The sequence below is a fragment of the Psammomys obesus genome, unplaced genomic scaffold (assembly GCF_907164565.1).
Source record: "Psammomys obesus unplaced genomic scaffold, mPsaObe1.curated_primary_1811, whole genome shotgun sequence".
Taxonomy (NCBI): domain Eukaryota; kingdom Metazoa; phylum Chordata; class Mammalia; order Rodentia; family Muridae; genus Psammomys; species Psammomys obesus.
In genome coordinates this window covers 13,056,533-13,080,461 of record NW_026592118.1, presented here as the reverse complement: position 1 = coordinate 13,080,461, position 23,929 = coordinate 13,056,533, and the positions used below count along the sequence as shown (strand labels likewise).

At 53.3% G+C, this 23,929-nt stretch overlaps 2 protein-coding genes across 3 annotated transcripts; both read right to left on the bottom strand.

The window, feature by feature from the left end:
• Positions 1 to 1,029: 1,029 nt before the first annotated feature.
• Asb10 (ankyrin repeat and SOCS box containing 10) lies at positions 1,030 to 9,668 on the bottom strand. 2 transcript variants are annotated; one of them, XM_055613005.1, is made up of 5 exons: positions 9,398 to 9,668; positions 8,342 to 8,609; positions 5,551 to 6,070; positions 1,455 to 1,568; positions 1,030 to 1,215 (listed from the first exon to the last, which is right to left on the bottom strand). In XM_055613005.1, the coding sequence occupies exons 1-5, from the start codon at positions 9,666 to 9,668 to the stop codon at positions 1,030 to 1,032; spliced, it is 1,359 nt and encodes a 452-aa protein (XP_055468980.1). The 2 variants fall into 2 exon arrangements, with proteins under 2 accessions (XP_055468980.1, XP_055468979.1); XM_055613004.1 differs by lacking the exon at positions 9,398 to 9,668 and adding an exon at positions 8,766 to 9,075.
• Positions 9,669 to 12,028: 2,360 nt separating this feature from the next.
• Positions 12,029 to 23,626, bottom strand: Iqca1l (IQ motif containing with AAA domain 1 like). The gene is made up of 19 exons (XM_055613027.1): positions 23,616 to 23,626; positions 22,695 to 23,022; positions 21,860 to 21,979; positions 20,867 to 21,052; positions 20,311 to 20,382; positions 18,847 to 19,055; positions 18,280 to 18,364; positions 17,751 to 17,882; positions 17,518 to 17,593; positions 17,119 to 17,225; positions 16,342 to 16,428; positions 16,188 to 16,246; positions 14,987 to 15,069; positions 14,765 to 14,872; positions 14,016 to 14,215; positions 13,636 to 13,722; positions 13,167 to 13,344; positions 12,605 to 12,849; positions 12,029 to 12,136 (listed from the first exon to the last, which is right to left on the bottom strand). The coding sequence occupies exons 1-19, from the start codon at positions 23,624 to 23,626 to the stop codon at positions 12,029 to 12,031; spliced, it is 2,481 nt and encodes an 826-aa protein (XP_055469002.1).
• Positions 23,627 to 23,929: the final 303 nt, after the last annotated feature.

Genomic DNA, 23,929 nt, shown 5'->3' with positions numbered 1-23,929 from the left:
CATCTGTAACTCTAGTTCCAGGGGATTTGACTCCCTCTTCTGGCCTCCAGGAACTACAGGAATATACACTATGAACACACATATATTCAGGTAAAACATCCTTATGTTAAAAAAAATAAAGCGGTTAAAAAGCACAGAAACCAGTCATGCCCCTGGACCTACAGAGTTAGGCGGGCAGTGGGTAAGCATGATTATTTCTCTACACCCGGACCCCTGGTGCTTACCCAAGCCACAGCTGCTCTGTCTCCCACATACACAAGCCCTTTCCCAGGACCTCTCTCATCTCCAGCCCCCGGCCACCAGCTTCCTGTCACACACCTGCCTTGCCTACCCTTCAGGCCACCTCTTCTGACAAGCTCTCACTCTGGAGGCCATTTACCTTTGCATGTGAGGAGAGGAGCAGGTTGGCCTGAGACCTGCTGGTGGTTATTGAAGGGAGAGGTAAGCTAGCTTGCACAGGGGAAACCCATCCTGATTCTATGTGAGAAAGTCGCCTCAAGGATGGTGGAGGCGGGTTGGCAACAGTTCTAAATCACACAACCTTTAGAGGTTTTGTTTCGTTTTGCTTTTTTGTTTTGTTAAGAGAAAGTCTCACCACAGTGCAGTGTGGTCATTCTCCACGCTCCTGCCTCTACCTTCCAAGGGCTAAGATAACCCCTGCACCACTGTTTTGACTTCAGCCTAGAGATGTCCAGTGCACATACAGGCTTGCACAGTTGCTCTCTCTCTCTCCATCAGTCTCAGCTGGCTCCTGACCTGGCCTCTTCCCTCAAGTGTGGATCAAGGCATCCACTCCTGGCTTGTGCTGGCAGGATGGCCTGTCTTCAGACACTTGTTGCACAGAGGCGCCCTTGGGGAGCCTGCTTTGTTCTCAAGGCAGTGCACACCTGGAAAGAGAGCCGGGGCATCAGACAACTGCAGTGGCCTTGGAAGAAGCTGGTTCAGGCCAGACCTTCCTCTTGTCTCCTGCCCCCCAAGCACAGCAACTGTCCCCGGCAGCCAGGACTGCCCCCGGCAGCCAGAGCTCACCTAGTAGAGCACATCCTCAAAGTCCAGCTGCAGAAAGCGGAGCAGGCGGGAAGGTAGGGGAAGCCGTGGCAGCGCGAGAGGCAGGCAGTCCTCCAGGTGAGCTCGGAGTGCACATCGGCAGAGATGCTGCAGCGAGCGGGGCTGCCTCACCAAGGCAAAGAGGGAAGAGTAGAAGCGATGGTGTTTCTGCAGACGGGAGGAGGGACTCAGTGAGGACAGCCTTGGAAAACTGGTACCCACGACTCACGGCTACCACTGGGAGCCTCATAGAAACTGCCAGAACTCACTCCAAGAGGGTATATTTCTCTAGACATGAGTGGGCTGCTGGGTAATTTCTATAGAGGCCTGACAAGGCAGCCCCTTAGGGAATCATGTCTCTCAGGGCCAAGCCGAGTGATGTGTTCATGGCCCTGGATGCTGCTGACCTGTAGAATTTCAGATGGTACCGAGCCCTTGGCCTCCTCAGGAAGCTGCACCACACAGTAGGTGTTCATCAGGACCTCGATGGTCCGTGGGGACATGCACCAGCGATCCAACACCTGCAAGAGCAAGAGACAGGGGACCCTGTCAGGCCACCTGGATGACTGGATGATGAGAACAGCAGCTGTAGGGTCCCCAGAGAGTCTGTAGTTCCAACACCTGATTTGTGTGTGACCTCATTTGAAAATAAGGCTTAATTTACTTGATTCTTTTTTTCTTTTTTAATTTGCTTGTTTTGCCTCTATGTATGGCTGTGCATCACATATGTGCAGTGCTGTGGAGGTCAGATGAGAGCATTAGAGTCCCTGGAACTGGAATGAGGGATGGTTGTGAGATGGTTGAGTCACAACACCCACATTGCCGTGCTCTTCTGGATGTCAGAGGCCCATGGAGGAGTGGCAAGACCTTTAAACTGCCAAGCCATCTCTCTAGCTCCTCTCAACAAATGTATCAAGACGGACTCAAGCACGCAGAGAACCACCTGCCTTTGCCTCCCAAGCACTGGACTTAAAGATGTGTGCCACCACGCACTGCAAAATATTTTTAAATTACGTGTCTACGTGTCTGTGTGTGTATGCTGGTTTGTGGGTGCCTGCAGAGGCCAGAAGCAGGGGGTCAGAGTCCGTGGAGCTGGAGTTACAGGCTACGGTGAGCCACCCAGTATGGCAGCCCCATCATTCTGGAATGCTGGAATCACAGATTTGCACATGCTCAGTTGGGAAACAGGACTTTTGCAGATTCAGTCAAGCTGATAGTCGTTAGGATGGTCTCGATCCAAGATGGCAGTTATTCTTATCTGAATAACAGGGCTTGGATAGAATTTAGTAGTTTGCCTAGTGTTCATGAGGCCCTGGCTCAACCCCCAGTACCATAGAAACCGAGTATGTAATACCTGAAAGCCCAGTAACTGAGAGGTGAAAAGAGGAAGATCAAAAGTTCAAGGTCATCCTTAGTTGTAGCCCAAGTTCAGAGCCCATCACAAAGGTGTCCCAATGAGAATATCAGAGTGATATGGGCACAAGCCAAGGAATACTAAGGAATCACCAAGGCTGGTGGGAAAAGCCTTGCCAGCACCTCTATTTCAAGCTCCAGGCGCCAAACCTGGGAGCCGAGGGCTTCCATGACTATAAGTGGCCCAGTGTGTGGTACTTTGTTGGAGCAGCACCAGGAATCAACAACTGTGGTTCTTGTGTTCCCCACGGCTGGTGCCAGATTCTTTTCCCAGCAGTTTGCAGGCACCAACCCTTAATCCTCATCTCGACCAGATATGGGCTGCTATTGTCCCCAATTTATAAGCGAGGGAAACTGAGGCACAAAGAGGTTAAGAACCTTAGCCAGGTTGCAGAGTTAGCAGGCGTACCCGGCATGGTGGCTCCCTGCTTCTAACCACCATGCCACCCTCCTCTCCCGTGCCTCTCCAGGGCTCTGTCCTGGATTTTCCTGATGGCTAAAGGTTAGCCCTTGGCCTGGAAGTGGGCTCCTGAGCAGATTAAAAACATCAGAGCTGGGGCTTGAGACAGCTCAGAGCTTGTCTTGCATACACGAAGCCTCTGACTCAGCTGTGAGTGCCACATAAACTTGGTGTGGGTTACAGACCGCTCTTCTTAGCATGGGGCGGGGGGGGGGGGATAGACTCAGAAGATCGGAAGTTCAAGGTCAACTTTGGCTACATAGAGAGTTGGAAACCTGTCTAGGCTACATGAGACCTTTATGAGACCCTTCTCATAAAAACAAAAGCCCTCACTGCAAAGATGCCTCAGTGGTTAGAAGTACTCGCTGATCTTGAGGAGGACCAAGCATCTACACGGCAGCTCACAACCATTACAACTATGGTGCCAAGGAATCCAACGCCCTCTCCTGGCTTCTGTAGACACCAGCCATATGCCTGAAGGCAAAATACCCACACGACTAAAAATGTTAAATGTTGTACGTTAAAACAAACAAACAAACAACCTCGGGCCTGGTGGCACAGGCCCTTTAATCCCAGCATTCAGAGGCCGTGGACCTGCAGTGTGCTGTCTCCCCAGGGAGGATTCCCGCATATAACCTGCACCTACTCCATCATGGGCACCAGCGCACGCACTAGGGACCTGCTTCCCAGGATAGTGCCAGTGGGCAGTGGAGCAGGTGGAAGGACCTCGTTTGGGCACAGGGGCTCCTGGAGCCAGCATTTTATGTGCTCGACGCCTGCATTTCTTGTCCTGTCCCTGAGAAGTGCTTATCAGAACTGTCTCAGCTCAGTCCGCCCCAGGCTTTGCGTTACATCTCTGCTGGAATGCCTGCTCTGTTCCCTCCCTCTCTCAAAGTCCCCATGCCAAGTCCCGCCTCCTGGAAGCCCAGGCAGTCCCCCAGCCCTCACCAAGGCTGTGCCAGCTAGCTTTGCCCTCTCTTTGGCCTGATCACTCCTTATATTGGTATGCCTGGCAAGAGCTTTCTCATTGCATCAACTTCACCTGACAACACCAGCCAAGGCGCCCTGAGCACCACACGTAGGCCACACCCCATCCTAAGTTACACCTACACTAACCCTAGAATGTAGAGAACCCTGTTTTACAGACGAGGGAGCAGGTCCATGAAGGTTAAGCAACAGGCACATACAGGTGTCTGGCAGAACCTACTCTGTCTTCTCTCTCCTCTCTCTCTCCCTCCCTTTCCCTTCCTCCTTCCCTCTCTTCCTCTCTCTTTCTACTTTCTCTCTCTCCAGACAGTTTCTTGTGTAGCCCTGGCTGTCCTGGAACTCATTCTCTAGACCAGGCTGGCTTGGAACTCAGAGATCCACCTGCCTCTGCCTCCTGAGTGCTGGGATTAAAGGCCGGTGTCACCACCACAGGCCCCATACATGAGTCTCAGAGTCATCCTTGCTGGGAGAGTTGGGATCCTAGCCAAGGCTACAGGGGCTGCAGACTGTGAGAAAGAGACAAATGGTCTCTTTATTCTGTCCTTTATTCTGTCCCCTTTCCCCAGGACAGCTAAGGGCCAGAGCAGGCTGGGGGCAGAGGTGGGAGGGGTCTGGAGATGTCTATCTTCTGTACCAGGTCCTCTTCCTGGCCCTGCCTGGCGGGGAAATCATTAGCTGTCAGAACCGCAGTCAGATTACAGGGAATTGCTCGTCTCCTAATTATCTGGTGTTAATAGGAGATTAATTAGTGTTAATTGTTGATTTTCTTGTATTTTCCCAAAGGGGAGACCAATCTGCCGAACTCTCGGGCTGTTTAATTATTTGGTCTTGCTTAGGAATCCAGACAGATGCTGCTAGGTTTATGAGCAAAGGGGAAAAGCAAGGACAGCGGTGATGGCTTGGGGGAGTGAGGCAGGGTTAGCAGGGACCTGCCTACAGCCGCCACCCTCCCACAAGCCAGTTTAGCTTTGTTCCCCTTGGAAAACAACTGTCTCCACTCCAGGCCCAGCTGCCTCGTGTTGTAACGTAGCTCAACTTAGCATGGGACAAAGCCCCTTCCCAGGACACCCCAGCCCCGCATCTCAAGTAGAACTCGCTTCATGATTGCAACTGGAAGATGACAGGGAAAAGCTTTTTAAAAAGTGTAGTGACAGCTAGCAGGGTGTGTGTTTAGGAGGGGGCCCTAAACTTTCAGAAAGCAGGGTTATGTTCCTTTCCCCAAAGCGCAAGGCTCTTGGAGCCTTGTGGAGCAGATTCAAGCTCTGCCCTCGGGGAGGCTTGCCCACGCCCAGGGCACATCTCGCTCCGCTGATTCTGCTGCCATGGCAGGTGTCTTCAAACTATCTTCCTCAGCTCAGGGCCTGAAGAAGGCCCCTAAGCCCTCCCTGTTGCCCTCAGTGGTCCTGGTTCTTCTGTCTTCCTGATCCTTTGTAACTGTCCCACTCTGCCCTCCGTCTACCTTCCTCACACCTGTTTGCACGCGCCTGTTGCTTCATCTCTTTCCTTATTTTTAAGCTTTCGCTTACTTGTTGCATGAAAGAAGAAGCTCATCTATCTGTTCAGCTTGCTCCAAGTTGCTTTGAGAAGCAAACCTGACCCAGGTAATGGCCTTCTCCCTGCCTCCAGCCCCATGTCCCCTGTACCTTGGGGAGCGCCCCTGGCCAGACTCGGACAGCACCATGGTTGAGCAGAGCTCGCACCGTGTGCTCAGGGCTGTGGGCCAGGGCTGTAGCCGGACCTTGCAGAGCACAGTGCAGAGGCATGTGACCCCCATAATCCATGGCATTAGCGCTGACGCCACGGGACAGGAGCAGCTCCACGACAGCCGAATGGCCGTGGCGGCAGGCCAGGTGCAAGGGCCGCTGCTGGTCCTGGTTGGCAGCGTCCGCATCTGCCCCAACTGAGATCAGCAGGCGGCACAGCTGAAAACAGCGGTCGGCGGTGGCCTCGGCATCCGTGGGGGATTGACCGCGGGCGTCGCAGGCAGCCAGAAGTGGCGTCCAGCCTTCAGCATTGCGGGCGTCAGGACAGGCGCCCCATCTCAGCAGCAGGTCTGCCAGCTCCACGTGGCCAAGCCGGGCAGCTATGTGTAAAGGGGTCTCTTCTTCATCCTCAGTCCGACCATCCACTTGTGCCCCAAACTTCAGGAGCAACTCCACACACCTGATCAGGGAGAGATGGGAGGTGAGGAAAATGGGCAGCAACCCTGCTTTTCTGCTGGTCTGAGCACAGCTAACACCCAGGGAGCTCTGGGGAACCTCGTGGTTCTACACCCTCCTTCCATCCAGGCTTTCTCAGAACGTGAGGCAGAACCCACAGCGGAGGCCCTATACTTGCTCTCTGACTAGTGAACTCAAATGATCCTCTTGACTCTGCCTCCAAAGTTCTAGGATTACAGGCACCAGCCATTACAGACCATGGGGACACCTCTCTGGGTTTTGTTTTAAAAGATTTATTTTTGTTATTTTTAATGAGAGAGAGAGAGAGAGAGAGAGAGAGGGAGAGAGAGAGAGAGAGAGAACTCAAAAGCATTAGATTCCCTGAAGCTGGAGTTATAGGCAGTCATGAGCTGCTTGATGTGGGTGCTGGGAACCGAACTCAGGTCTCTGAAAGAGCGGTACATGCTCTTAACTGCTGAGCTACCTCTTCAGCCCCAACACAGCAGCTTTAAAAACAAACCGAGTGCTGAAGAGACTGCTCAGCAGTTAGGAGCACTGGCTGCTCCTCCTGAGGACCCAGGTTCAATTCCCAGCACCCATACAGTGGCTTACAACCATCCAAACTCCAGTTCTAGGAGATCCTGCAGCCTTCTGACCTCCTTAGGCACATACGGGACACATACATGTTATGCAGGAAGAACATTCACACACATGAAACAGACTAAATTAAAAAACCCAAAGAACAAAACCCCACAGCCCTGAGTTCTTCCTGCAGGATCATCCCCTACAGCCTCATGAGAGGACAAGTCACAAGCAGTTGCCAGTTCTGCTGACGGCCCGGCTTCAGTCCCTGGTACTCTCATCACTCTCACGTCCCAGAGGACACCAGGGCTGCAAGAACTGAGGATCTTGCAAAGGTTTAGACTCTAGTCAGATGCAGCTGATGGGGCCTAGCAAAGCGAGTGCTGGCTGCTTTCCCGAAGGACCCTTCTTTGCTTTCCTGTATCCATGTCATTCTACCATGCCCGGCATGGAAACTTTTATATTCTATGTATTTTATTGCAATTACATGGTTTGTTTGTTTGTTTGTTTGTTTGTTTGTTTGTTTTTGGGGGGGCTTTTAGGAAACTTTAACTTACATGCATGGTTCACTCTTTCTCTCTGTCTCTGGTTCTTTGAGACATGATCTGACCTGAAACTTGCTATGAAGCCTACACTGTCCTAAAAGTGACTGTGTAGCCAGGGATGACCTTGAACCTGGATCCTCCTGCCTGCACCTGCCTATGCTAGGATCACAGGTGTATGCTACTACTCCCCGATTCGCTTTAGATTTTCACTGGACTGAGGTGGCACAGAACATCTCAACTGTAATGCGACTAGCCCCGTGAAGTCCTCTGGAGGTGAGTGAGTTTAACAAGGGGACAAGGTCCTTAGGAGGGGACTCAAGAACGGATGACTTGCCCCTTTCTGCAAGGCATGCAGTGGTGGAGGGAGGGCTCGACCTCATGGTTTCCCAGGCCCCTTCTGCTCAGATTCCGTGCTGACTACACAACGGTAAGTGTGGTCTCATCTCTCCTGAATCACATGTCACAATTATGTAGGTCAAAGCAAAGGAATATTTCCCTACAAAAGATGAATCACAGACACACTTGGATGTGTCAATCAGTGTCTTATGAACTAAAGTTTACTATTCTGTTGTGCTTGGGATGGGACCCGGGGCGCTGAGAAGACTATGCAAGCACTCCCACCAAGCCATATTCCCAGCCCTTGAACCTAGTCCTTTTCCCCTTCAGTATGCGGCCACGGGTGACTGCAAACTCCTAACCCTCCTGTCCCCATCTCTCAAGATGCTGGTCTTACGACTGTGCACCGCCAGGCCTGGTGATATTGGAATCCAGTCTGCCACTCTGCCCACTGGGACTTCCTCAAGTCCTCTATAGTCTGTTGGGGCTAAAGAACAGCAGGCTCTCTGAGGGTAGGACCATGCTTAACACAATGCCCGGAACATCAGAGGAGCACAGAAAACATTAAAAACTTCATAGCAATACTGTCTTCTCCACTTTGGAGCTGGCAAGAGGCCTCAGTGAAGGCCATGAGGCTGGATGCCTGCCCCAGCTCTCCACTCTCCCCCAGAGGAGCAGAAAAACCATCTCAGATTGAAGCTGCTGCAGTTTCTCGAGTAAGACCAATGGATGGATATCTTAGGAACGATTACATAGCAATACTACCAGCCCTTGTCCCCTTGAGAGTGAGTCCAGGATGAGAGGTCACTCACTCAAGGATACCGGGGCCCCGGCAGAGATGCAAAGGGCGTTTCCCATCCTCATCAGGGAGGTTGGGATCTGCTCCTGCCACCAACAGCACATGAACACAGGCAGTGTGACCTGCAGTACAGGCCTCATGCAGGGCAGTGCGGCCCCCGGGAGCACTGTCTGGCCTTGCTCGACGCCTCAGCAGCAACCGAAGAACTTCAGTGTGGCCACGGCTGGCTGCCACATGCAGTGGAGTGGTCAGCTGCTCTTCGTATGTCAGAGACCAGAGTCCTAGGAAGGGAGAGACAGAGGCCTCAGATCCTAATGGATGATAAAGAGCTGCCAGTCAAGGGGATGAGGCTGACAGAGGGAGAATGAAGGAACCCAGAGCTCGGTCTACAGCCTCCCCTCTCCCACTCAGACCCTTTCACACCCCGCATCCCATACTCAGAGCACGGATGTTGAAGCGGAAATCTCTCCATCGCTCTGGGTCGCTGGTATCAAAGACAGAATCAGGAGCCAGGCCAGTGCTGGAGTCCGCGAGGATTCGAGAGACAGAGCCCACATCCCCAGCCAGAACTGCCTGCCAGAAGGCCAGGGCAGGTCCCGAAGCCGTGCGGGTGATGATAGGTCCCAGGCCAGGCTCAAGGTGCTCCTCAGACCCTCTGTCAGGCTTTTCCACCAGCCGGGCACAGAGGGTGTGCCTGTCACCCTGAGGCTCTCTTTGGCCCCTGCACTCCTCTGGGGACCAACTCATGACATATGGGGAAGGGGATAGTGTCAGAAGGAAAGAGGAAAAGATTATAGGCAGAGAGGACGAAGGGAGAGAGACGCAGGCAGAGAAGGCAGAGGCCCTGTGTCACTCGCTGGAGCCTGACCTGGCCACGATGTCCAAGCAGGAGCTATTCTAGGCTCCACATGATTTCTATCTTGGGCCAAAGGCTAGGTTGTTGGGAAGGTTTGGTGTAGGGGAACAGCAGCTAGGGACTTGGGCTTGCCTTCAGTTCTTGGGAACTCTGTTCCTGAGGCAGCCAGCCCAGCTCCCACCTCAGGCCTCCCAACCCCCAACTGCCTCTCACCCCTCTCGTGGCTGCTCCAGCGAGGCTCAGCTGCCCGGCTCTCCAGCAGCAAGTCAGCTGTGCTGTGAGGGGGGAACAGGTCCCGTAGCCTTGCCAGGTCCCCGGTGTATAGGGCGTTCTGCAGAGCCATGTCACGGCACAGCAGCGGTGATGACCGAGAGGTCCTCCGGGCTGGGCAGGACTGAGATCTCCAGATCTGGTAGGCAGGGGCAGTGGGAAGGCACCCCAGATTGTGTCTCCTGTGGGGAGGGGAGCTCCTTCCCCAAGGCATGGCTGGTTTCTAGGAGAGGGAGCCAAAGAAGCAAGACTTGGGCCACGCTGAAGCTGGACTGTCAGGCAGTGCTGGGCCCCAGCCAAGAGCAGCCTGGTATGGGAGGAGCCAGGGAGCCACAGGCCAGCTGTAAATAGCACCGGGGTGTCAGTACCCAGATGAAAGGTTCCTGCTGGAGAGAAGGGAGAAGGGGGAAGAACAGAATGGGGAGGAAGCAACTCAGAGCTTCACTTCCATGGAGGAATGGCACCAAGGTTGAAGCTCTGTTCTAGCCATTGCCTCTCAGACAAGAAAACATCCCAGAGAAGGAAAAGTGTGCCTAGAGCCACACAGGTAACTTGCCCCAGAGCCAGGACTGGAGCCAGGATTCTAAGCTCTTTCTTGCCTGTCACTTGTTCCATCATCAAGTCAGTTCCAGGTGACTCATCTGTGACCTCAAGGGAGGCTGTTGGTTCCTGTTCCTCGATTACAACCTTCCACTCCTGAGCCACAGCCAAAGGAACCTGGTAGAGATGGGCCTCAGAGACTCTGTGTGAGGCGTCCTCAGGGCATCTCCGCTTCTGTCCAGGAAAACAGGGCTCGGTCCTCAGGCAGCAAGAGAATCGCTCCTGTGCCCAACCCAGACGTTGACACTGCTCTGATCCTCAGTGCTCATCCTAGGTGCTGACCTCCATTCCCATCCTAGGTACCAACTCCCTGGCCATCCCACATTCTGGTTTCCACCCACTCTTGGTGCCAACCTCCTCTGCCCATCTCAGGTGCTAACTCCACTCCCTGGGTGACCCCCAGCATCCCCTGCATGGCATCTCTATCCTGCCATCTTTGCATGGGCATCTTAGCTGGAAGCAATACAGGAAGCGGCAAGCCTTTCTGCCTGGTCGTCAGCATAAGATAGACTGCTCTGGTTGAGGAAGGTGGGGGTAAAAGGCAAAGAATGGAAAAAGGGAACACTGAAGTAAAGCCGGCGGGCTCAGCTCCATTGTGTCTGCCAGGCCCAGGGACTGGGTTGCTCTAGCTTTGGAGCTCTCCCCTGGTCTGGTTCACACTGGCTCTTTTTTTGTTTTGTTTTGTTTTGTTTTGTTATTCAATACAGGGTTTCTCTGTTTAGCTGTGGCTGTCCTGGAATCGATTTGTAGACCAGGCTGGCCTTGAGCTCATAGAGATCTGCTGCCTCTGCCTCCCAAGTGCTGGGATTAAAGGCGTGCGCCATCACCACCTGGCCTCACACTAACTCTTAACCACGGGCTTTTCTCATTTCCTCTCTACAAGGTTGGCAAGTCTGCCTTCTGAGAAAGCACGGTGTCTTCTTCAGCCCTTGCTGACAGATGGTCCTGGCCTCTTGAGCTTGCTACCCACTTAGCAGGGACCTTTGAGGAGAGAGGCTGTAATAGGTACTTTTTGCCTTGCCTGACTGAAAACAAAACAAAAAGAACAAACAACCCTCACACAACAACAACAAACTTGACAGAAACAACTTAAAAAATACAAGATTTATTTTAGCTCACAGTACAAGGGAACACAGTCCATGAGGTTGGGACAGCAATGAAGCAGGAACGGGAGACAGCTGAGGACATTGCTTCAGCCATCAGAACGCACAGAGTGAAGAATACCAGTGCCTGGCTTACATTCTCTTTTGATTTCAGTCCAATACCCCACGCCGTGAAATGGTTCCATCCACACTTAGATTAGGCCTTCCCACCCCAATCTATAAAACTCTCTCCCGGATATACCCAGAGACTATCTCCAAGGTGACTCCAAATTCTAGATCCTGTCAAGGTGACCATCAATGTCAATCATTAACCACCACAGAGGGGAAAGGCCCCGTAGTGGGCTTGCCCCCAGCCATTTCTATGATCCACCACGGCCCACTCCCACCTTCCTCAGGCCCTCACTCTGTCGATGCTTTGGCAAGCATAACTGAGTCTCAGGTCAAGAAGGATGTCCTGTCCAACATCTCCTCACTTTGTAAAGAAGGAAACCAAGGTACAGACCGGTTATACAGGGGATGAGTGCCAGCGGGCTAAAGCAAAGTCAACTAACTCCCTTCTAGACACGGTATTTGTCCCTTTGGATCTTCTCTCCTTTGCCCTTCCCTTCCTGCTCTTTTTTTTTTTTCATCCTTCTCCCTTAAATACCTTGAGCAAGTGGAGAGCCAGCACAGGAGAAATGACAAGATAAAGTCACAGATGTGGTAGGAGGGGCTCTGACAGCCAGAGGTGTGTTCAAGGAGGCAGGGTCCAGGGTCAGGAAGACGTAAAGATGATGAACAAGAAAAGAAAGCCCTCAGCAGCCACCTGGGTCTTTATGTATCTGTCCTGCCCTTCGCCCTGGAGGCTCCACTCATTCACCACAATATACCATCACTTCTTTTTCTTCTTCTCCTTTGCCAGTCTGGCCTCCTCAGCCTCCTGTTGGTCCCTGCTAAATTTTATATTCTTTTTTGCCAGTGGAGTGTTGAAAAACCATTCCTGGGTTGGCAGAGAAGTGGAGATTCAGTTCGCTGCATAGAACCCTCCTTTACCCCTATCATGTTCTCCCATCATCCTCTCTTGCTTGGCACAGCAGGGGATTCTCCTAGTTACCTGTCATTACTTCAGGCCATAGTGTCAGCCATTTTTGAGAGGCATGTTCACTTCCCTTCACCCCTACAGGCCTCTGTGACTCCTAAGGTCAACCTTCCTCCAGAGATGATGACCAAATCAAAGTGCTGGCTAGTGCCAGCAGCACAGCTGGTCCTTTCCAGCTTCTTTCCTCCGGTTCTTACACCTTTGCCCCTCCTTAGTATTAATTGTCTCTTTCCCTGCTGATGTCCAAGTTCATCTACCCTGACCATCTCCTGGCAATGTAGGGGGATGGTGGAAGGAGCCCCAGGCATGAGGAGGGCTGACTCCAGGCTAGCATTGCTGAAACCACTGACCCTGGCCTAGCAGCTTCACCTTTAGGGACTCCTCCTCTTCCCTGTATACTGGATCCATCCTTGCCAGGTGCCCCACAAACTCAGACGCAACCAGTGGCCTCTTGGACATCAGAAAGAGCCGCCGTTCAGTCAGTGTCAACTGGATGGCATGTAGAATACGACCAGCTGTGTAGCCATCAGACACCCTAGACAGGGCACTAATATCCAGATTCTGGCCCAGCTGTGTTCCTGGTCTCCGCTTCTCTAGCAAGTGTTTCCAGAGCACTGCAGGAGGAGGAGAGAATGGGGCTTAAGGGTCAGAGAGCAGCAGAAAAGCCGAGTCCATAACCTCTGCCTGTGTCTGAGGCGATCTGGACCCCTGGAGAGCAGCATGTCTCTCCAGGAAGGTGTGGGACCTGGAAGGCACACAGCCAGTGTCCATTACACGGAGGTCAGGAGCCAGAGAACTGGACTGCTAGTATATGGCTTTTCCAGGCTCGTCATTTGGTGCTGGAACTGAGGCTCAGGGCAGGAGTCAGGGGGCAAGGAGAAGGCAGGGGCTCAGTAGGGTGCTGGTCCCTGGGTTCCATTCTTGGCCTCACCATAACGAGAAGCATAATCAGGCCGGGGTAGGAAGAGGATGCGCTCATAGAACCGGCACAAGCCCTTCATTTCAGCCAGCTGTGGGTGCTCCGTAGTCCCTATCAGCATCACACGGTCGCCAGGGCTCAGCTGTTTCGCGGCCTTCACGAGGTCTTTCTTTATTCTCTTTGGGTCCATCTGCCCCAAGGAGAGAAGGCTGTGGGTTTGGGGCATGGCAACAGAGGCTGTGGGACCCCTGTTCTCAGGGCACACAGGTTAGGGTAGCCTTCACATCAGTCCTGAGAGCATCAGGGGGAAGCCCTGTGTTCAGCTCTGAGGCAAGGAAAGTAAGCATGATGATGAGAGGGGGCTTGAGCAAGGTGTCGGAGACCTTTTCACTGACTTGAAAGAATTCATTGACTTGAGCAGGACTGCCAGCCTTGCCCCAGGCTCTGGCTGTCTTCACAGCCCTTTCTGTCCAGTCCTTACCAACTTTTCTTCCTTTGGGACCTTCTTGTAGAAGATTTTCTCAGTATTTCCAATCCAGATGACAGAGGGCTGAAGGATGCGGGCCACCTGCAGAAACCAGATGTCAGACATCCCTGAGCAATTTCCCCCCCACCTAATCAGACCCCAGTGGCTGACCTTGGAGCCCCTAGCTTCTACTTGCTCTCCTCTGCCTCCATCTCCTCCCAGTTCCCCAGCCCAGGGGCTTCAGAGGATCCCCAGGCTCCCACAAGGACTTGCTGGAAGGATGTCAGTTCAGATCCCTGTACTGACAGTTTTTCCCCAAACTGTCGGGAAAGCTCCCCCTTCGGTTATCTCTTTCCTGAGAAGTCAACCCGCTCGTCAAGCTCAAGGCTGCAGACCTTAAAGACTATGTGCACCAGCAGCTGCGCCCCAGTCTTTCCCGGGTATTTGCCCATCACGTTGTCAGGCGACAGGTCAAACAGGTTGGCGCCAGTTTCCGTGCACACCGCCTGGACCAACATCTTCTTACCCATGCCACGGGGTCCCACCAGGAGGAAGGATCGGACATGGGGGGCCATGGAATGGATGTCGTGGGAGCCTGGCAGGAAGGAGACAGAGCTGGAGAGGGCCAGGGAACAAAATTGGGTGGTAGGTTGCAGGAGACCCTGGAAGGTTCTGCCAAGGCCTGGGGCTAAGAGGGTGAGGCTTGGGTCTGGGATGTACTGCCTTCCCCAGTATCTGAGCAGCTTCCCCAAGTCTGCCTCAGAACCCTGCATGGTAGGGAAATGTGTGTGGGGCCAGGAGGGAACTCTGCTTTCTTATGCCATACACTTCCGCCCCTGGATTACCGTGGGTGGTGTTGAAAGGCACATGATTTGGAAGGCTCACCATCCCTGGCATTTAATAAGCTTGCAGGAATGCCCTTCTGAAAACGAGACTGACTATAGGGTGTCAGTTGAGACTGAGTCAGCCATGGGCTCACTTATCTCTAGGGTGGCCCAGTTTGAGTGTAACTGCCAGAAGGATCTGCGGGGGTCAGGGGTCCTGCATCCGCTAAAGTTAGGGAAAAGCAGGCTTGCACAGCCCCCTTAGCCATGCTCCCATGGTCCCAACCAGATCTGGCTTTTTGCTCTCTTGGGAATCTCACCCAGCCGAAGAACCCCGTACAGCGCCACGTTCTGTCGGATGTCAAACAGGGAAGGCATGGGCATCTTGTTTGCCACCCCCAGAGAGGACCCAGCATAGAGGCAATCACCTGAGGGCACAGGGAGGGAAGATCTGCTGGAAGGAGAGGCCTCAGGAAGAAGGGTGGGGGTAAGGGCAAGGGTCAGGCCGCCATGCTTAGCAGGGGCCTGGGAGGGGGCCTCACCAAAGTAGTCGCTCAGTGACACCAGCAAGTTCTTCTTTATGAGGCCAATAACAACGAGCTCTTCAAACAATGAGTCCACAGACCTGGGGAAGAATGGTGCAGGAGGACCCCACAGACATTAGTGAGAGGGAAACAGGGAAAGGAAGTGGAAATGGGGGACCCTGTAGGCACAAGAAGAGAGGACAGGGGGTGCCAAGGTAACATTCTGTGATCAGAAATGTCAACCTAGCTTCTGGGCAGCCAGAGTCAAGAGATGAGGTCCTGAGCATTGCGTCAAGGCACAGGTACCCCACAGTGGGTACCCAGTAGAATGTGGCAGAAGCCAAAGCCCCCTGTGACAATGCCCACCACCCTTTGGTGTCCACCATTTGAAATCTGAGTTCAGAACAACCTTTTTTTTTTTTTCTTCCTTCTTCCCAAACAAAGTGTGAATCCCCTTGTGAGTTGTGGCCCTTAAACAGCTGGTAATGGAGTGTTTAATACAGGCAGATTGAAGGGAAAGAACCAGTCAAAGGTTGGAGGGATACTATGTATGATGATTGTAAACCCCATACGTGTTGTTCTGCTTTGTCAGTGTGTGTGTGTGTGTGTGTGTGTGTGTGTGTGTGTGTGTGTGTGTGATGTTATACAAACATGCAAGCGCATGGATATGAACCTGCAACTTGAAATCAGAGGTCAACATCAGGTTGCCTTCCCTTGATTGCTTGCTCTCTACCTTTACTCTTTGAGACAGGGTCTCTTGCTGAACTGAAATCCCGTCAATTTTGTTTGACCAGCTAGCCAATGAGCTTCAGGGATCCTCTTGTCTACCCTCCACACCTCACCCCCTTGATTCACAAGTGGGCAATCACCATGCCCAGCTTTTGTTCATTTGTTTATTATGTTATGTTTTCAAGACAGGGTTTCTCTGTGTAGCACTGGCTGTCCTGGAACTCACTCTGTAGCCTAGGCTGGCCTCAAACTCACAGAGATCCGCCTGCCTCTGCCTCCAGAGAACCAAGATTAAAGGCTCGTGTCACCACTGCCCATCGGTGTTTTCATTTTTAAAGGCAGAAACTTGGTGGACAAAACTAGGGGGTTCGGCGAGGTGAAGGAACTTCTGTTCCCACGTAGCAACAGAACCAAGCCCAGAAGTCAGGCTTTCCACCCCGGACCTCCTTCCCCCTACACAGAGTAAGGTATGTGCCGAAGGGTCTGCTACCTGTCTGAGGTCAGATCTTTTTCCTTCTTCCTCTTCCCACTTTTCTTCCCAGGTTTTTTCTGGCGGGAAATGAGTATACAAGTGATTGTCTTCTATTCCCAACTCACCTCTCAGCACCCTCCCCCGCCCTCCCCCGCCGAGGACCCTTATCTGCCTTTGGAGGCTTCAGGAGACCTCTGGTCTCCTCCTTGTCCACAGCCAGACGCAGATTCATCAGTTCCTGTCGCATCAGCTCATCCACCTGGGTACCCGTGAGAGGTGAGAGTGGGAGGAAGAGGAGTCTCAGCAGAAAGTCAGGATGGGAAGGAAGGGGCTAGACAGCCACCAAGGCTTTCCCAGTACAGACTTGGAAGGGCTGCTTCCCTTCACTGCTCCTGCCCACATCAGATCTGAATCTGCATTTTGCTCTCCATGTGATGAGGGAAGCTACCCTCACCAGCCATCAACTTGGGATGGAATCCACAAAATAGAGCCGGAGCCAGAAATCTACCCCTCAATAATCCCAGTGACCTAATTAGCTATGGGCTTTATGTGGGCTCCTGGAAGTCAGCTTCCAGGATGGGTCTGAAAGATGACCTATTCCTACCAGCAGACAACCCCATCATGAGGATTAGTGTCTAGGGATGGACCCAGGATGCTCAGCACCATGCTCAGTCTGACCATGGCTCTAGGGCCCTTCCCCTGCCCTCTCGTCCTTATTAGTCCCTGAGGGGAAAGGGTCCATTAGAGAAGCAGGAATAGTGTGGGTGATGGCACAGCAGGGAGAGCCTGGCCTTCTCACTAAGAACAGGGGTTCACAGAGGACTGGCTGGATGCCAGGGTGGGGAACTGAGGGCATGGGTAGTGAGGGGTCTGCAGTGGCTAGGCTTTCCAGGGGTGGACAGAGAGTATGAGAGAGCATCTTGAGGCAAGCCTCAGGCTGGGTGCCCACCTGTGCCTGGATCTCCAGCTCCACCTCTTTCCTTTTCTCCTCACGGAGGGTCTCAGAGTCAAAGTGCTGGCTGGGGTGCTTATTGTCACACCGGTTCTTCCACAGATCTGCCCTCATTTAAAAAAGGGGACACACACACACACACACACACACACACACACACACACACCACAGTCCCCTCCTGGCCATGGCTAGCTGCCCAGCCCTGCTCTAGGCTGACTGCTCGGCTCCAGAATTCGGAAGAAAACCAGTAACGTTCCCACCCATCACACACTCCTTTAACATCTTGCCTTCTCATCCTTCAGTGCCACTATAGCAGATACCTGCTTTTTCCGTGACCCAGGGCCCTGAGACACTCCATCCCTAGGCTCAACGAGTCCCACCCCTCTCCCCTCTTACTTGTGAATTCCTCGTGGCCAGCATTAATCACAGGGATGAATTTGGATGGCAGTGCTTTCAGTGTTACATCTTGTTCCTAGAATGGGAAGACGAGACCAACATTGCCTTCTTACCTGTGCCTATAGGCGACTGGGAGATCTTTCCAGGAACTGTCCACAGTGAAGCTGCAGGCTCTCCCGCCCTGCCCACCAGTCTCTCTGCTAACTAACCTTCTTGGGCTTTTCCTCCTTGACTTTCTTTTTTTGCTTCTCTTTTTTTTCCTTCTCCTTTTCCCTCTCCTTCTCCTTCTCCTTATCTTTCTCCTTACTCTTCTCTTGTTCCTTCTTTTTAGTCTCCTGGGCCAGGGCCTCCAGTTCTAGTTTCACCTGGATCCAACAACAAGCAGTGTTCTGGAGGCCTGAGGGGATTTTACAGCCGTGGAAGAACCCAAAGCCTGGCATAGGCAGACTTGAGTCTGGAAATTGCCAAAGGAGAGATGGCTGCGAATGCAGAGACGGCACTGGGGTCAAACAAGAAAGGAGTCCTGGGAAGGACCAATCTCCTCAGAGCCACTGCCCATGCCATGTGACTCTGGAGCCTCAATGATCTCACCAGACCACTCCTTCTTCAGGGCCATGGCTGCTTTCAGCCCCATCCAGTCACTTTAACCATTCATCTTTCCTCTGGCCATAGCTATCTCTGTGCAAGCTGGTTCTTCCACATCCACTGCCACCCTCAGCTCACGTTCATTGCTGTCTGTGCCTGTCCCCATCTCAAGAGTACCTGCTCTGGAGTCTTGTCTGAAAAGATCACGGAGGATCCCCCTGAAGCCTCATCTGGATAATCAGGGAACCGACCAGTAAGGGCACTGCGTGGATACAATATAGTTAGAGACACAGATGAATGGGTAGAGGGAGGGATGGATGGGTAGATGATTAACTGAGTTGACTGACAGATGAATGGGTAGATAGTCACAGAGATAGAGTGGATGGAGAGATGGGAGGAAGGAAGAACAAATGGATGGAAGAGAAATGAAGGATGATGGAAAGGATAGGTGGTTTCGAATGGGTGCCAGGGCTGACTGCTATAGGGTTGCTCCCATTACTCTTCCTGTTTTGTTCTGTCACCTTCTTTTCTCTCAGGGAAATGGGAAGTCAGGTGTGGAGACGGTCCTTAGAATGGGGCTTGAGTGGGGCTAGACCAGGAGTGTTAGAAGAGGGTGAGAGCTGCTGGAGAAGGGGGTAATCTCACTAGAGAGAACAGGTTGGCGGATGTGGGGGAGCTTTTGGGGAACTGTGGATAAGAAGGGGTAAGGTATGAAAGGCGGGTCATGCAGCTATGGACACTGACTGGCACTCGATAAACCACTGTCGGATTTGATCCTTCATCCTCTCCTTCATGTCGGGTCCCTCAGTCTCCTTGAGAGAACTGTGGGTCTTCCCTATGGCATCCCGGAATTCCTCTTCCTTTTCCACCTGCCGGATCCTCCGAGACTCCTCCCCGAGGAAGGCCTGGTTAAGGATGTTCATTGTCGGTCCTGTCTTGTTGGTCACGGGGATCTAGGGGAAGCAGAGAGGCCAGAGGGCTCAGGGTTTTACATAGGATGGCCCAGCCCCTGTGTCTAGACACGCACATGCGCGTCCCCACCCAGTGCCCAACACACCTACGCACACATACACACACGTCTTGTGCACACGCCCTCATGAACAACGGGCATGCCTGCATCAGGAGAAATTGTGTTTGGAGTCGAAATTTGTCTGTGTAAATTACCCTGGTAATGAGTTTGCTAGATGCAACCGGGCTGCACCCCCCCCCCTTGGCCCTCCTCCGTGAGCCCGGGGCCCCAGCCCCCATGCATGCTCCGCCTGTCGGCCGAGTTGGCAGCCGTTCTCACAGCCACTTTCCCGCCTCATTGGCTCCCAAATGTATTTTAAATATCACTCTGCGCAGAGACAATTACTGAAAACGCTGAGTTCACACTGTTGATGGGCCCGGGCGGCCAGGCTCATTCCTCAACACTGCTGCCTCCTCCACCCCGCTCTCCCTCCTGGGGGGTCCCTAGCAAGTCTTTGACCTCTACTCCTACACGGGCGGCCCCTAGTAGTCATCTGCCCGCACCCCAGAAAAGCCTTCCTTTTAGCCCTTCCGGCTTTAGCCTCGGCCCCCTTCCCAACCCTCTGCCTGCCAGGGCTCTTCAGGGTCCGTCCAGGGCGAAGCCACAGTGTGACCCTCACCCTGTCAGGGCCTTCGACAGAGACTGGTTGGATGGAGGAAGGGTTTGAGAGCAGAGGACGCTTTAAGAGAATGGGTCTTTTCACTCCGACTGGACACAAACATGGGCGTGTGCAACATGCAAGGCCCTGACATCCCCCATGGATGGTCGCTCTCAGCAGGGAAGAGAGGCTCCTTTGGGCTCCCAGAGCAAGCGGGGGAACCTGCCATCTCAGAAGTCCCGGTTTAGGTGGATTCCTACCCCAACATAGTTTCCAGGGTTTCCCTGAGACAGAAGAGGCCTGAGGGTACTATGGAGTGCTCCTGTTGAACCCCCTTCAGCCTCTTCTAGCTGGGGCAGGGATACAAGGTCTGGGATGCTCTGTGCCATCACTTCCCTGTCTCCACCCTCAACATTTGAGACGCTATGGGATGCTCTAGGAGGAGGAAGGATGGGAAAGCCCAGTGAGTTCCTCGTCCTTATGCTTCTTTCTCCCCCAGGGTGTCCTGCCCTGCCTCAGGGGAGGGAGTGGACCCCAGGACAGGGGTGCAATGGACAAAGACGATGACAGAGAGGCCCCAGGTGGGCCAGGGAGGACTCACCATGCCAATGAACTCCATCTCCACACGCCGATTCTGCCTAATGAGTTTCCTCTGCAAGTAACCTTTCCACACCTGGTGTCGGAGACACATGCCACTTAAGATACCCTCCAGGCCATGTGGCCTCAGGCCTAGAGGGGGAGCAGCAGGGGTGCCTCCTGCCGGATGATGTGTAAGATCTTGGCACAGGAGGTTAGGGTGGGATTGGAGGAAGGAGGATGGTGGGAGCTGCCGTGTGGTGAGCTGGCTAAGAACCAAACTCAGAGCCTCTGCAAGAGCAGCCAGTGCTCCTAACCTCAAGACACCTCTTCAGCCCCTCCCAGCAGTTTTGACCTAAAGGAACTAGGCTAGATGTGACACACACCTCTCTAGGACTTAGCCACAGCATGGACCAGCCTGCTTCCCAAGGTGTCAGGCACATCCGTCCCAAGACACCTTTGTCGCCAAGCTGTGGGACCACAGGCTTGAGGCACTTTCACTTCTGGGATTAACCACCGTGCCCAGCTCTGACTGGGAGAGGTTAGTCTACCCTGGCCCACTTTCTGCCTCCCAGGGTTACCTTCTGTATGACAGTGGCTCCCTGGTCCTGACTGAATTTCCGTTGCCCAATATCCTGACTCTTCCGGTCCCGTTCCTCCTCTTTCTTAATCTCTCTCATGAAGGTGGCTCGAAGTCGGCCCTGCCTGGCCCGCTCAGTACTTTGCACTAGAATTATGGCCTCAGTCCGGCCCATTTTTCCTAAAGCCTAGCCATAACAGGGGCAAACAAAACAAAAACAAAAACAAACAAACAAACAAACAAAAAACAAAAACAAAAAACCAGTAAGACATGAGGGAGAGCTTATACCCAGGGTGGGCTGCTGAGAGATCAGTCACCAAGGATGTTCTGGGGGCATAGTCCTAGCTGCCTGACATCTGCCCTGCAAAGTGTCTGAGAGTTCCAGAGAATACAAGAGCAGCCTGCGAGAGGCTGTCGACGGCCAGTGAGCACTCTGAGGTGGGAATAGGGTAGGGCAGGGCCTGTCTGTCTTGAGAAGAGATGTAGAAGGAGTGCGGGAGGGTGTTCCCCATTTACAGTAAACATGCTGGCAGGAATGAGGATGTCCTGAAGAGACACCGGGGAACCTCTCTTTGGCTGTCAGGCAGTTGGGACAATGGATCCCAAGGAATTGGAATTTACTCCAAGAAGATCATGGAAGGAAAAGGGAAGCACTGGGAGCTAGGTGCCAGCCAGAGGGCAAGCTTATAGGCCAGAAAGAGATACTTCCAGAGTGTAGCCATTGTCAGACCACCTTGTAAGAGAGACTGGAGCCCAGAGCGTGGTGATGGGAGGACTTTAAGGGCCTACTGAGCTACGACCTCTAATTACGTTACCACCTGGAAGATGAACTCAGCCTTGTTCCGTTGTGCCTTGTCCCAAGAGGGCCGCACTGAGTACATCTTTTTCTGCTCTTCCCCATTAATCTGTCTAACTAGCCAGTTGAGGGCGCGTAACTGAACCTGCCTAGCTTCTCAAGATTTCCAGGATGATTCGGGCACTCTAGCAACATTACCTCCTGATGCATTAGAGGCTCCAGTCTGGCCAGGATATCGGCCAGCATCTTCTGCCGGGCCTTCACCACGCTGGACTGCTCCAGCAGAAAATATTTGGGGATGGTAACCTCCAGGTCTGCCTTTAGCACAACATGGGGAGGAGGAAGATCAGAAACTGGAAAACCAGGCCCTCTGGCCCATCTTCTGGGTTTTTAGCCACTTCTATTTCCCTTTCACCTAAAGACCTGGGGTTTCCCTGAGGTGGGAAACATGGATTACTGTTTGGGACCCACGAGTCACCCCTTGCTTCTCCTGTCCCACATCTGGCTAAGATTAATTCAGAGAGCACCAAACCCAGTCATGCCTTAGGATCAACAGGAAAGCATTAGGGAACGCCTTTATCAGCTGGCTGAGGAAACCTTGAGACTCCTTTGGCTGTGGAGCAAGGACTGAATCCTGGCCTCAACGGGACAGAACAGGAGAGTGCAGAGCGCTGTGCTCTGGCCAAACCTCTAGAACTTGGCGGTGCTCAAGAGATCTACCGCGGGTGTTTTGAGAGTCAAGCGCACGTCTAGCGGTTCTGAGATATATTATGCATTGCCAACAAGCTCCTAGCTGATGGTCAGGGATCATCCTTGGAGAAGGAAGCCTCCAGAGGAGCCTCCTCACCCCTTCTCTGTGGTTCCCAGGTCTTCTCAGAGGCAGTATGGGAGGCCGACATTCTCAAAAGCCCCGGAGTTCCTGAGAGTCTAAACGCCAACTGCCTCAGGTCAGGGCCCAATCCCAACCCATGGCTCGGCAGGGACTCAGCCGTCCCACCCCCACCCTGCCTTGGGTGGCTGCTCCAGTACCCACCGGGGTCAGCTTAAGATCGTGTAACACGCGGTCCAGGTAGTGGGTCTCACACAGATCCACGCGCACCAACTCGTCCTTGAGCTCCAGCACGCGGCCCGCCACTCCGTCCAGCAGGCGCCGCAGCAGCCGGCGCTTCTGCGGCTGCACCATCTGGTCGTAGGCCGTGTCGAAGCGGCGCAGCAGCCCCAGATAATACAGGTAGAGCACTGAGACCCTGTACTGGAAGCTCTGCCGCTCCTGGCTGGGCACGGGTTCCAGCAGAGCCGGCTCTTTTTCCAGTGCCTCTTGCAGAGTCACGTGAGAGGCCTCCCAGAGGCGTTGGTAAGCTCTAGGGAGAGTGTGTGCTCATTGCGTGTCCGCCAGCACCAAGAGGGGACAGTAGGGACAGGGGATGAGTTACTGCCTTTAGAGGAGGACTGTGAACTTGGGGTTCCAGAGGAAGTGATGCTCATCATGGTTTCAAAGCGGGCTTCAGTGAAGTGAGGGATTGTTGGAGAATGAGTGAGCACAGGTCTAGCTTGGAGGTCTAGGATTCGGGGTTTGAGATCTCTGATGGATGGACAAGGAGAGTAAGGACCGGGCCCAGGTTTGAGAGTCTGCGGAAGTGATAGGCTGGGCCTGGGCTTTGAGTCTAGAGTCCTTTGAAAGTAAGGGTACTACCCCGTCCACTCCGTGGTAATGGTCTGGAGTAGTGGGTGAGGAATAAATAGAGAAATCCATTTGTTCCCCAGAGTCTTGGACCTGGAGTTAATAATCCAGGGGAAGTCTTCAGACTGACAACCAGTTCCGGGAAGTACAACCAGGGGCTGTGGAAACGCCCAAACCCACCCAGGGCCTGCCCACACCCAGCTCCCTTCTCTGCCCAGTCCTCTCAGGTCTGGCGAGGTCTCTGCTCTGCGCCCCCTCCAGCCTTCAGCTCACCCCTCAGACATGGTGTCTTCACACCTTGATGCTCTTTGTGAATTGGGGGACCCCGCAGAAGCTAGGCAAGGGGCAGAACAGTCTGGCTGGAAGAATTCTGACCCATTGTACCTATGTTCTAAAGCTGAGGGGTGGGGCTGGGGTGCAGGGCTGGGCACACTGGTCTAGGAGGGCATCCCTGGGCTGCGCACTGGGTGGCGATGACTCCAGGAACGTCAGGGCAGAGCGTGAGACAACTCTGACCATTGTTCTTGCGCTTCTCAATAAAGCAACCCTTTCTGCCTGCCTGCCGCCTGTGAGCTGGGGACCCACAT

Bases quoted from the DNA above. Each gene is read 5' to 3' on its own strand.
- Asb10 (XM_055613004.1), bottom strand. From the start codon at position 9,075: ATGAGTTGGTCCCCAGAGGAGTGCAGGGGCCAAAGAGAGCCTCAGGGT. The intron at 8,610-8,765 runs GTATGGGATGCG...CTCCCTTCCTAG, and splicing joins CTTCAACATCCGTGCTCTGA to GACTCTGGTCTCTGACATAC. The intron at 1,216-1,454 runs GTCAGCAGCATC...TCCCGTCTGCAG, and splicing joins TACCATCTGAAATTCTACAG to AAACACCATCGCTTCTACTC.
- Iqca1l (XM_055613027.1), bottom strand. The intron at 15,070-16,187 runs GTAGCAGACCCT...ATTCTTCCCCAG, and splicing joins AAAGATCTGACCTCAGACAG to GTCTGTGGACTCATTGTTTG. The intron at 13,345-13,635 runs GTAAGGACTGGA...TCCTTGGGGCAG, and splicing joins TCCCAAAGGAAGAAAAGTTG to ATGGACCCAAAGAGAATAAA.